At 39.6% G+C, this 12,875-nt stretch overlaps 2 protein-coding genes across 3 annotated transcripts in view; both read left to right on the forward strand.

Annotated features, from left to right (window-relative positions):
- The window catches only part of smpd3 (sphingomyelin phosphodiesterase 3), a 40,442-nt gene extending 36,267 nt beyond the window's left edge, over window positions 1-4,175 (forward strand). For both annotated transcript variants that reach the window (XM_077741592.1, XM_077741582.1), the window contains one exon: window positions 1,117-4,175. In XM_077741592.1, the coding sequence (XP_077597718.1) occupies window positions 1,117-1,218 (102 nt within the window). In that variant the 3' untranslated portion in view covers window positions 1,219-4,175. The remainder of the gene's footprint in view (window positions 1-1,116) is intronic.
- A 7,989-nt stretch (window positions 4,176-12,164) lies between these two features.
- Window positions 12,165-12,875, forward strand: part of LOC144212052 (septin-7-like) — a 35,082-nt gene continuing 34,371 nt past the window's right edge. The window contains exon 1 of the mRNA XM_077739670.1: window positions 12,165-12,460. Within this exon, the coding sequence (XP_077595796.1) occupies window positions 12,422-12,460 (39 nt within the window). The 5' untranslated portion in view covers window positions 12,165-12,421. The remainder of the gene's footprint in view (window positions 12,461-12,875) is intronic.

A 12,875-nucleotide genomic window follows, 5' to 3' on the forward strand; every position in this document is an offset into this window, starting at 1 on the left:
TGCATTGAAATGTAAAAATAGGGCGGCCCGGTGGGGCGAGCGGGTATCGCGGCGGCCTCACAGCTCTGGTCCTGTGTTCAAATCCAGGTCACGTCCCACCTGTGTGGAATTTGCATATTCTCCCACGGGCATGCGTGGGTTTCCTCGGGGTACTCCGGTTTCCTCCCACAAAAACATGCATGATTCGACACTCTAAATTTCCCCTAGGTATGGGTGTGAATGTGCGTAGTTGTCCGTCTCCTTGTTCCCCGCCTCTGGCCTGGAATCAGCTGACATAGGTTCCAGCACCACCCACGATACTAATGAAGAAGATAAAGGGGTTCAGAAAATGAGATGAGATGAGAATTAAAAAATATATGCAAATATACATATACATGCCAAAGGGGTTCATTCTTTAGATTTTTATAATAATAGGAAACAGCTTTTCCAGGCAATACAATCGCTTCACTTAATGTCTCAAATGACAAGAGCGTCAACGGTTTCCAAATTACCCTTTGGTTCTCCCAGAGGCAAGAGTAAATTAGATTTTTATGTACAGTGTTCCCTCGGTTATCACGGTTGATGGGGACCGGGACCACCCGCGATAAGTGAAATTCCGCGAACTAGGGATTCCCCTTCAAAAATGCTTAATTTGAATTTAATTCCAATTGTTAGGTTCATTAATCTCCCGTTTTTATTTTGTATTTTTTTAATTTATTTATTTTAAATTACCCCCTGTATACAGTACACCATATAGAATACGCCAGTAGAGAGAGAGAAATTCATGTTATAACAAAAAAAACTGTAAAATATGTTGTTTCAATGTAATATTTGTATATTTTTTTTTACAAAAAAAATCCGCAAAGCTCTGAGTCCGCGGTAGCTGAACCGCGAAGTAGCGGGGAAGCACTGTATTGTCATTAAACTAATAGGTTAAACCCTTAAGTGTCTTAAACTGAAAGTACCATCCATTGTACATATGTAATGATCAAGTTAATAAATTTAGGATGTTAGCATGTAAAATCCAAGATATAATTTGTACAGCATATGAATATTTGATGCCCGTGTGTCAGACCGAAGTGACTGTAATAACATCAATTAATGTTACTGTGTAACGTAAACTTCTTTCTTATACAGGAAATTGAGGAGTTCAGCTTTGTTACACAGCTGGCTGGCCTAACTGACCATCTGCCTGTTGCCATGCGGTTGGCTGTTTCCACAGGGGAGGAAGAGTCTTAGATCATCAACTGCATTTGTCAAAAATGTTGCAAATTATTGATTTCGAGATGAACATTTTGTGTGGACAAAATATAAAATAGTAATTATTGAAAAGGAATCTCAAAGAGGGTAATGGGAAGAAAATGATTGGACTGAGAATTGAAGCATTCCCACACACACTTTGCACATTTCTATACTTATTTGCTATATGGTTTTCTAAAATTAGCTGGCGTTTATGCTGCTAACCTTGTGATCAACAATCATTAATCTCAAAATTTTAGCACTCCCACTATGAATTAATCGTTTCAAGTTTGTTAATTATTTAAAAAAAAATCGACATTTCCTGATGATGTTTCCATTTTGATTGTAGGGTGGACTCATCCAAATTTGTCATTGTGACTGAAGCACCATGAAGTGATAGTGCTCACTAATCTAGGTCTGCTCAATTTTTGTGGATTACATTCGTCTGTGGCCATTGCTTAACAGCTCCACAAAGATTTTTAAATTGCCTAATGAGTTCTTCACAATTTATGCAAATTTAGTGCTTTGTGGAGGTAATGAAAGCAATGCCTACAGCCATTAAATGTGTTTACGATGTCCACCTTTGTCACTGAGTCACGTAAGCGTCCAAAAAAGCCATTAATCTCTTCAGTTTTTGGACCTTACTTTTCACTAACTTCAACAAGTGTCTTCTTTGGCAACAAAGATAAGTAAATAACTAAGGTAAAGTGATTTCTACAGTTTTTTTTAGGAATTAAAGTGATTATTTATTACAATATAAATAGTTTCCAAATAATAAATACATATATAAAGATGGAAGACAGGTACCCTAATTTGAATGCCTGAAGCATGTTTTACAGCTTTGACATAAGGAAAAGACGTTTTTAACATTTCCTGATGCCTTGATGGAAAATAGAATCCATTTACAATTTTAATATAACATGCCTATTATCGATGGGACATGTACAGTACTGCCTCTGGCATACATCTATAAGCTGTAAGACATACAACTGATGTTACATGACACTGCCATATATTCTCGAACAGCCATATTGGAGAACCATGTTCATGCTGACAATTGTAGTCTTGGGCTAAGTTAGAAGAAGGCTTATATAAATGCCTGTATGTAACCCGGAACAACAAAATGAGTTACGATTATCAATTTTAGAAAATTAAGGTTTTGACCAAATAAAAAAGAGAACCGTTTCAACAAATTAACAAGCATCTTAAATTTCCCCGAAAAGCAGAAAACTGGTCCATAAACTGCTCACTACGACCCTTTGCTTGTCCTGAACAACCAAAATAGTTAGACTACTCAGTTAGTCACATTGTGGAGCAATTAACTACATTTTAGCCATGAAATAATTACTGAAATGTCTTACATTTAAGATTTTTTTTACTGAAACAGTGTCCCTGAACGTAATTACCAACCAAAATGTCTTGATTGAATGATTCATGTCAAAACCTGAATGATTATTTTAATTCCCGTTGATTTCACCGTCGCTAGCATCATTTTCAAAATCCCCAGGGGATCATCATTCTGTCAGCCCCCCCCCCCCCATTGTAAAAACACATCACCACAAGTTCAGTCCACAGCCATGTATTTGCATCCAAATTTCAAGGAGACAGCTGGTACAGACTGCTGTCTTCTTGTACTCACTCTCACTCATCGTCTTCCGCTTATCTAAGGTCCGGTGACAGAGGCAGCAGCTTCAACAATGAAGTCTAGGCTTGCCTCTCACAAGGGAGGTAGGTGTCCTCACCAGATGCCCAAGCTAATTCATCTGGCTCCTCCCAAAGTGGACGACCAGCGGCTCTATTCTCAACGCCTAGATATTCTGTCCATAAAAGTGATGAACAGAATCAGTGACATAGCGCAGCCCTGGTGGAGTCCAAACCCCACTGGAAACAGATCTGACTTACTGACTACGGGGACCAGATTCTGACACCAGTCATAAGGGCTGGTTGGGTGAACTCCATATCCACATCCTATAACCCTGTTGAAAATTGCGCCCCTCAAGAACCCTTATGTGGGTATGGAGTTGATACACTATTCCGTAACCGGAAGAAAAAACACTACTCCTCCTCAATCATAGATTTGACTTCCCAACAGACCCTTCTTTTTAGTACCCCCGAAAAGACCTTACCAAGGAGGGTGAGTGTAATTCCCCTATAACTAGAACATACTCTCCAGTCCCTCTTTTAAAAAGAGGAGACCAGATCACCACAACCAGAGCCCTTAGAAACTCCGGGCCAATCTCGTCCATCCCTGTAGCCTTTACACCGAAGAGTTTTTTCAACTATCTTTTTTAAATTATCTTCATGACTTCAAATGTTTCGGTCTACCAGGCCACACGAGCATCTTCCCCCACCATCGGAGGCCAACTCAACACCATGTGGTGATCGGTTGACAGCTCCGCCCCTCTCTTCATCCGACTTTCCAAGAAAAGAGGCCGCAAGGCAGTGACCCGACTACAAAGTAGATCATAAAACTGTGGCCTATGGTGATCTGGTGCACGCATAGACACCTTTATGATTGAACATGGTGTTCTTTATTTAAAATCCATGGTAACCGCAGAAATCCAACAATAGCACATCGCCCGGGTACTGATCAGGGGGACCATTCTTCCTAATCACGGCCCTCTAGATCTCTCTGTTACTGTCCACATTAGCATTTAATTCCGCCAGTCGACTGAGGGAGTCACCAGAAGGACCACTCCCCAGGTACCACTTCCAAGAAGCCAAAGAGGGTGAGTTGCTGTTTGGAGCATGAGCACAAGATGATTTTTAAACACTTTCTGATATTTATTTCCTAATAATTGAACTCTGATTTAATCAAATGTTTATGGAATGTCTATTACAGAAATGTCAATTTTGAAAAATATTGGCTTTCTATGTTTCTCTGTGCGACTTCCGACTCATTTTGCTTTGCCACTTCACATACTGTATGTCCACAAATAAACAATCGTTCTAACCAGTATGCTTTTTTATTAATTCAAAATCTCTCCCGGATATCCACATGAGGTTATCGGACGTGCTATTGCGACCAAGTAGGGACCAGAGGCTGCCAGCCAATCACAAAAGTACAAGGGATATGGAAGGAAACTGGAACAGCTGTAGAAAACCAATGCAATTATTTAGTATGATTTAATTATTTATTGAAATACCGAAATAAAACAGTACAGTGGTACCTCGATTTACGATCGTAATCCGTTCCGAGATTGTGATCGTATGACAGCATATCGTAACACATTAGGACGTTTTCCATGGAAATGAATTGAAATCAAATTAATTCATTCCAACCTTCTGAAAAAACACCAAAAACAGGATATTGGATTTGATAAAAGGTTTTATTTCTTCTAATTCCCCATATAGTGACAAAGTAATAAATAACAGGTGGTTTAATAGTAATAAAATGTGTTTAATACAGCTAAAATTAGACGCATTTGGTGGAGGGGAGAGACAATGACACACAAGGAGGCGGAGGTGGGGGGTGTTCGGAGCTGACTTTATCCACGGCAACAACGCACACGTAAATGAACAAACAAATTTAAATTAACTTGGATAACTACATACAGACACTCAACTTTTAATGTAACTTCACACAAAACTGAATTCAAATTTTGTTTTAATCTATTTTTACCTTAGTTCTACGGGTTGACCCCACCCGGACGTTTTGCCATAGTCTTCAATACGGATGCAAAGTCCGCCCAGTGGTCGTAGAAACATTTTATACACGAAAGAGATGCAAAAAAGACATGGCCACCTGGCTTGGTCGCATCACGAAATTTTTATCGTATCTCGGGCGAATTATTCGATCGAAATTTTCGTCGTAAGACAAGAATGTCGTATGGCGGTGCGGTCGTATCACAAGGTTCGACTGTGTTATGGTTTTACCTCATTCATCTTGATTTATTGTCAATTTGAGGGGCCTATGAATCATCATCCGAGATTACGAATTATTTTTTCTTCTAATTTCTAATAATAACCAATTATGCCATGATATTGTTTCAATATAGTTGTGATGGACTTTTCCTGTCTTAAATTCGCCTGTCATCAACATGAAATATGAATAATATAAGTCACAAGAACAGATTTGGTTCGATTTATATGCTGTTTGCTCTTTGTTTAGTTGGTGGTTTGGCTGTTTCTTACTTTGTTTTGGAGTTAAATAAAACGAGAATAGTAAGTTATGATACAAATGAGGTATGTGCATGTGTCACATAATTTTGCACAATTAAATGTTTGCCACAGTTCACCAAATGAAAGGTAACATACTGTAACTCATGTTTTTCTTGTGTTTTATGTTTCATCCCACCTAGCTGCTTTGACACTCCTTACGGACACGTGTAAAGGTTATTATTGATACAGTTTTAATGAACAAAATCAGTTTTATTCCAAAAATGCTTCTATTTTCGTAATGACACTTTTTTCATCTTTTAAGAGTACTAAATTGGATTAACATTTTTCTTGGGAGATAGGTCGTTTTAGGACCATTTTATAAAACCTTATAAATAGTACTGATCAAAACACATTTATTTTTTTAGTTCTTTTAAGGAGCATAAAATAATGTGCTGAAGCTACAATGACTAGAAGTAAAGAAATAACCATTTACCATACAGGGGGGAAAAAAGATAAAAGTCGCACTGGAGTATATGAAGGGATTTTTGGGGGCAAATCTGATTTATAAAATAAAACACCAAGAACAGACATTTCATCTTTTTTTTCATTCATTAATCTTTCATACTATGAAGACCCGAATAATCATATGCCTACGATTACTTTTTCAACTCAAATTTTCGCATGCCTACGATTCTTATTCGGGTGCCTACGATTATAAATTTTTGCCTCAATTAAGCCCGTGCAGCAGCAACATTGTTTTATGTCATTAACTTTCTACGTGTAAAGCACACGTGCTGTTTTTACTAACGTACTAGTACTAGTAAGAACGTGCAATTGCCACTGGTAGAGTTGCAATATACATAATTACAATGTATTGGTAGGCCTAAAATATACGAGAGTTACGTTATACGCAATTCATTGCAGCAATTATTTGCAACTGTAATACAACTTTGCAACACGATTATCCGTCACTAATTATCTCGTGCCTACTAATATTCATTATTTTTGGAATTTTCCACTGCCTACTATTATTATGGTGCCTACTATTATTAATTCATTTGGAATTTTCCACTCCCTACTATTATTCCAGTCCCTACTATTATTCGGGTCTTCATAGTACCGCCCATCTTCGAAGGGGTTGGGGGAGCTTAACCCAGTTTACTTCGGGCGAATTGGCAGACTACACCCTATACTGCCAATCAGTCGTAAGGCGCACAGAGAGACAAAAGACCACTCCCAATGATACCACCACTAGTGAGGATCAAGCCCACGCCTGCCCGCACCTAAGTAAAGCGAGTGTACCGCTAAAACCACGTGGCGGCTTGACATTTCATCTTGAAAGTTTTTTTTTGTATTGTGCACATCTATTATTTTAGAAGAGCTCATAGAATATCAGGTTTTTGGCTAATGTGCCCACAAAACATAAAGGTAGCCTGGACACTCGATTCCTTTTGGTGTGGAATACCAATTACTAATAGAAAATACTCATTTGTACTTATTTAATTCCTGATGATTTTTAACATGCAAATTGGAAATACTGTTTTCTTGAGCCCTTGTTATACACAAAGCCATGTCGCGAGAGTTGCAACACTACCGGGTGGTCATGTGGCAGGCTAGTCCATTTTTTTCAAAAAATTTAATTAATTGAAAGCTTTACTGTCGTTGTACATACAGTTGTGGTCAAAAGTTTACAGACAGGTGATGGCTCTCTTGAGTGTCCAGTTATTTCTACAACTCTGATTTTTCTCTGATAGAGTGATTGTAACAGATATTTTCATGGCTTTATTATGGGTGAACAGAAAAAAAGTGATCGAATCTGCTGGGTCAAAAATATACACACAGCAGTGCTAATATTTGGTAACATGTCCCCTGGCCATTTTCACTTCAATTAGGCGGTTTTGGTAGCCACCCACAAGCTTCTGACAAGCTTCTGGTTGAATCTTTGACCACTCCGCTTGACAGAATTGGTGGAGTTCAGTTAAATTTAATGGCTTTCTGACATGGACTTGTTTCTTCAGCATTGTCCACAAGTTTTCAATGGGGTTTAAGTCAGTACTTTGGGTAGGCCATTCGAAAACCTTGATTCTAGCCTGATTTAGCCATTCCATTACCTCTTTTGATGTGTTTGGGGTCATTGTCCTGTTGAAACACCCAACTGCACCCAAGACCTAATCTTCGGGCTGATGGCTTTAAGTTATCATGAAGAATTTGAAGGTAATCCTCCTTCTTCATTATCCCATTTACTCTCTGTAAACCACCAGTTCCATTGGCAGCAAAACAGCCCCATAGCATAATACTACCACCACCGTGCTTGACAGTAGGCATGGTGTTCTCCTCCAAACATATTGGTGGGCATTGTGGCCAAACAGCTCGATTTTTGTTTCGTCTAACCACAGAACTTTCCTCCAGAAGGTCTTATCTTTGTCCGTATGATCAGTAGCCAATTTCAGTCAAGCCTTAAGGTGTCGCTTTTGGAGCAAGGGCTTCCTCCTTGCACGGCAGCCTCTCAGTCCATGGAGATGCAAAACATGCTAGACTATGGAAACTGACACCTGTGTTCCAGCAGCTTCTAATTTTTGGCAGATCTGCTTTTTGGTGATTCTCGGTTGAATCTTTACCCTCTTAACCAATTTTCTCTCAGCAGGTGATAGCTTGTGTTTTCTTCCTGATCGTGGCAGTGACAAAACAGTACCATGCACTTGATACTTACAAACAATTGTTTGCATCGTTACTCTTGGCACCTGCAGCTGCTTTGAAATGACGCCAAGTGACTTTCCTGACTTGTTCAAGTCAAGGATTGGCCTTTTAGATCCATGCTGAGCTCCTTTGACTTTCCCATTGTAGCGTTTGCAGCCGTTTGCATCCAATGAGCCCTATTTAAATGGCCTCAGAGAAGTCACCAATTGCACTCACTCATAATCACTCAGAAGAATTTAAGAGGCCATGCTATGAAGCTCATTTCACTGACACAACTTTCTAAGTCACCAAAATTGCTAATTTGGTTGCTGTATGTATATTTTTCACCCAGCAGATTTGATCACTTTTTCTGTTAACCCATAATAAAGTCATAAAATAACCAAACTTCATGAATGTTTTTGTGACAAAGAAGTATCTGTTCCAATCAATCTATCAGGAAAAAAAGAGTTGTAGAAATAACTGGAAACTTAAGAGAGCCATGACATTGTTCTTCATAAGTGTATGTAAACATTTGACCACAACTGTAAATACATTCATTCATTCATCTTCCGTACCGCCCATCCTCAAAAGGGTTGCAGGTGTTGCTGGAGCCGAACCCAGTGTTCTTCAGGCAAAATGCAGACTACACCCTGGACCAGAGGCGGGCAAACTGGCCCACGGCCCGGATCTGACAGGTTGTTCTTTTTAATTTGGCCCGCAGAACATTAGTACACATTTATGTTTAGATGTAAATGATTGCATTCATTTCATTTTGAATTGTAATGATGGACGTTCAACACCAGGAGCCATTTCTAATTACTGCTCTTCTTCTACTGGTCATATCAGAACCCATCCACAGCAATGTCAAAGAAAAGAAAGGTCAACAGTGAATTGCGGGTGTTTAACAAAGAATGAAGGCCTGAATATGTTTTTACTGACATCCGGTCCAGGTCTGGATGTCTTATTTGCCAAGAAACCATTGCAGTTTTAAAAGAAAACAACATCAGTTGTCACTTTTCCACCAAGCATTCTAATTATGCAGCAACCTTTCAACACAAGAACGTGCGGCTACTGCTGATGGGTTGGTTGCTAGCCTGTAGCCTCAGCAAAACAACTGTATTGGAGCAAATTCAATCCAACGAGCAAGCACGAAGTAGTTATTTACTGGCAGTCAAACGAGCAAAAGCATGGGAGTGCATGGTAGAGACAACAAGTTTTATGTCCTGAGAGCAGGAACAGATTTGAAAAAAATAAAATAGCTTATACAAAAGGTCAGCGATTCTCCATATTAAAGTAATTGACTAACAATAGTGATAGGTTCACCAATAGGCATTCCCAAATGCACGCATAAATAAAACAGACATCTGACTAATAACCGGTGTCTTGCAAGAGAGAATCGATCCTGACCTGTCTCCGTCCAAGATCATTCTGCCAAATGGACGCCTCTCTTGCTTATTTATTAAATAAGATTTACAACATGCATCTCAGTTCTAAAAACAATTGAAGGTCTGCCGGATCTTCCCAAGGGAGCATTGTGAACCACATTCAGAAGATGATGTTTCTCGATGTTTCTCAAAACGTTTGAGAAGTCCAGCTGGAGAGAGGAGCGACCTTCCCGGTTGTTTATCACGATTGCAAGCAGATATATGAATGCCTTTTTTAATGTTATTAAGCTAAGTAAATCAAAGTGTTCTTATTTGCGAGCAAATATATAATAATGTGAGACTAATAAGCTTCATTGCGAGCAAATATATAATAATGTAAGACAAATAACCCTAACAACTAGCTGTAATATATAATATAATATAACTAGATATAAAGGACACCATTCAGCTTTTAATTTTTAAGGGACGGATCCCAGACGTTCCAAAACCGACTGTCTATAATGACAACAAAAAGTACAGAGGTGGGGAGAGGCGGCTAGCCGGAACGAGAACCCATGCGCTCTATTCCAACTATACACTATGTTGACGGTGCATTGCTTCCCCGTCCTGAGACGTCAGATGTTGGACCAAAATTCCATTGAAGCCACCTGGAAGTCTTTCTTCATGGGCTTACCAAACGCCTCCCATGCCCAGGTCTTTACCTCGGTGACGACCAGAGACGCGTGCCGTTTGGCCATTCTGTACCCGCCAGCTGCCCCGAGAGTCCCAAAAGGGCCTGGTAGGACTCCTCTCCCAGCCAGACAACATCCCTTACCGCTGGTGTCAACCAGCAGGTTCCGGGGTTGGTGCCATGACAGGCACGACCACCTTGCAGCTGAGCCCATTCTGCCGCCTCAGGAAAATAAGTGCACAACATTGCCCCATTGTCTTCCCCCGTGACATAATTTTGCCCACCGAAGGCTGCGGTTCAGGTTGAGGTTCGACTGCGAATCCGTTGAAGATACTTGGCCACAGCTTCGTCCAAGCATAAGTTAAAAACACACAACAACGAACAGGCTTCAAAAGGGATAAAGGAGAATACCGATGATCAAGCGTCTTTGCGGACTCTGCACTGCTCTGATATGGTGAAGGAGCTGACCCAAAAAGCGAGGCGCTCTATTTATCAGTTGGTCTACATTCCTCACCTCATTTATGGTCACGTGCTGTTGGTTGTGACTGAAAGAACAAGATCCCAGATACAAGAGCCTGAAATGAGTTTCCTCCGCGGGATGTCAGGACTCTCTCATAGAGACAAGGTGAGAGGTTCGGATGACTTCTAATGCGGGATCTACTGTATTGTATGTCTGATTTTTGCCAACCAAACAATCTTGTGCTTAATGGATTTACAAACGATTTTTGCCATCGCAATAAGTGGCTATAATTCACACTGGGCGTTAAAGAAAACCCTGTATAACTATTTTGAGCTATGCAGGCAATTTATGGCATCTCTGACGTTTCACAAAATTCTAAGCTTCGGGACTCAATTGAAAAATTAAACAATTTTAAGCTATTTAAAGTACATGAAGGGCGACCCGGCAGCTTGATTGGTTAGCGCAGGGGTTCGGGAACCTTTTTGAAAGAGAAACCCATTAACAATTGTTACTTTCTAATGTTATTTCTAAAGAGCCAATCTCAGAATGATAGGTCTGAAAATACAATAAATAGGATTGATCAGTGTCGGACAGTTGAAGGCTTGTGCTGACCTTTCAACTCAATCACAAGACTAAGATTGATTAATCAGTCAGAATGTTGAGTGCTTATGCTGACATCTCAGCTATTCACAGTATGTAAGAGAACGATGCTTTTATACTCACAAAAACTATTATAATCCTAAGCGATTTTAATTTTTTAAATTGTATTATTATTATTATTTTGCATTTCACCACTTTTAATCACAAAAAGTTTCTGATTTATTTTGAGAACATTGTTATTCTGTTGGTAATCAATCAGTATTAATGAGATGATGCATTCAGTGATTTCCATATTTTACCTCATAGGTTAGTGGAGAGCCATATAGATCCATGGAAAGAGCCACATATGGCTCTCGAGGTGGGCTCTCTGGGTGAGCGCCTCCGCCTCACACCTCGGGGTCCTGATTTCTAATCCTGGTCGGTTCACCTGTGGAACCTACGATCAGCTGGCCACCGATTGAGGGTGCCCCCCGCCTCTGGGCCACAGTCAGCTGGGATATGCTCAAGCACTCCCCGCGACCCTAATGAAAATAAAGCGGTTCAGAAAATGAATGAATGAACAAAGTACTCGAGCCATTGTCAATATATTTCAGTATCATAGCGGTTCCGGCACAAAATGGCCGATGAGTGACGACATTTATCTCCCTTAGCACCTACCGCGCATAAGGCATCTAGTTACATCTATGGTGTTCATTAAAGAAAGACGGTCACAGATGTGTTATATCTAACTTTACAAAGCACAGGGAGTTGATCGCTCCTTCAAAACAAAGGCATAAAAACCTAAAACACGTTATTTGAATCAGTGATATTTAATATTCATGTCATTTTCCTAGTTCTCTTTTCTACTAGTTTACGGCATCAAATTCAGCACTGCAGTCAGAGTAGTTCATGCGTGGGTAATAATTGCACTATATGTGATGCATTATTTTCAATGACAACACCAAACCTGGAAATTGATCTCTTAAACAAGTGGCTTAATTTGCTACGAGTAAGATTGTTTTTAAGATGGCCCTTTAGAAAACATTTTTATGTTGTCTTATTCTGAAATTACCAAACGGAAACAGTATTAGGTAAATTCGGTTTAATAGTAGTGGACTAAATCAATCTGCTCATTTTCTACTCTGCGATTCTTGGTGGGATTGTGAATAAGTAGCCGCATGTAATTATTTTACTGTTCATTTGAACTCCCGCTAGTTTTGTTTTTATTCCCGCGCATTGTTACACGCCGCCGTTCTCTTGGAATCTTTTCGGTGTATGCCTTTTCCTCTTCGGTGAACCGTCCATTGCAGTCTAGGCGGTGACAGCGATACGATGATCGAGCGACCAGAAACTGCAGTTCCCAGCATTGCTGTGAGTAATATTTTACTCTTTACAATACCCATATGCATTGAGATTGTTGTATTGTTGCAAGAACAAATAAGAACGATTTCCCATTTTATTAATCCCTTAGATCAAAACTACTTTCCCACTTTAGCCCCCATTAACTTCGTTTCCTCACATTACCATTTATTGGTTTGAAAGTTCGCCCTTTTATGTTCATGACATGTTGGCCACAACATCATACAAATGTATTCGCCCTGTTAATGTATATTCTAAAAAACGAATTTTATTGAAGTCTATAATTCGGTGTACAGTTAGTTTAAACTTCTTACGCATCACTTAGAAAAATGGAAATTGTTAAATTAGTGGAAGGGAATATATGTAGTCTGTGATTAATGCAGTAATGTCACAGTGGTACCTTGAGATACGAACTTAATGCGTTCCT

This window comes from Stigmatopora nigra, chromosome 2 (genome assembly GCF_051989575.1).
Source record: "Stigmatopora nigra isolate UIUO_SnigA chromosome 2, RoL_Snig_1.1, whole genome shotgun sequence".
Lineage (NCBI taxonomy): Eukaryota > Metazoa > Chordata > Actinopteri > Syngnathiformes > Syngnathidae > Stigmatopora > Stigmatopora nigra.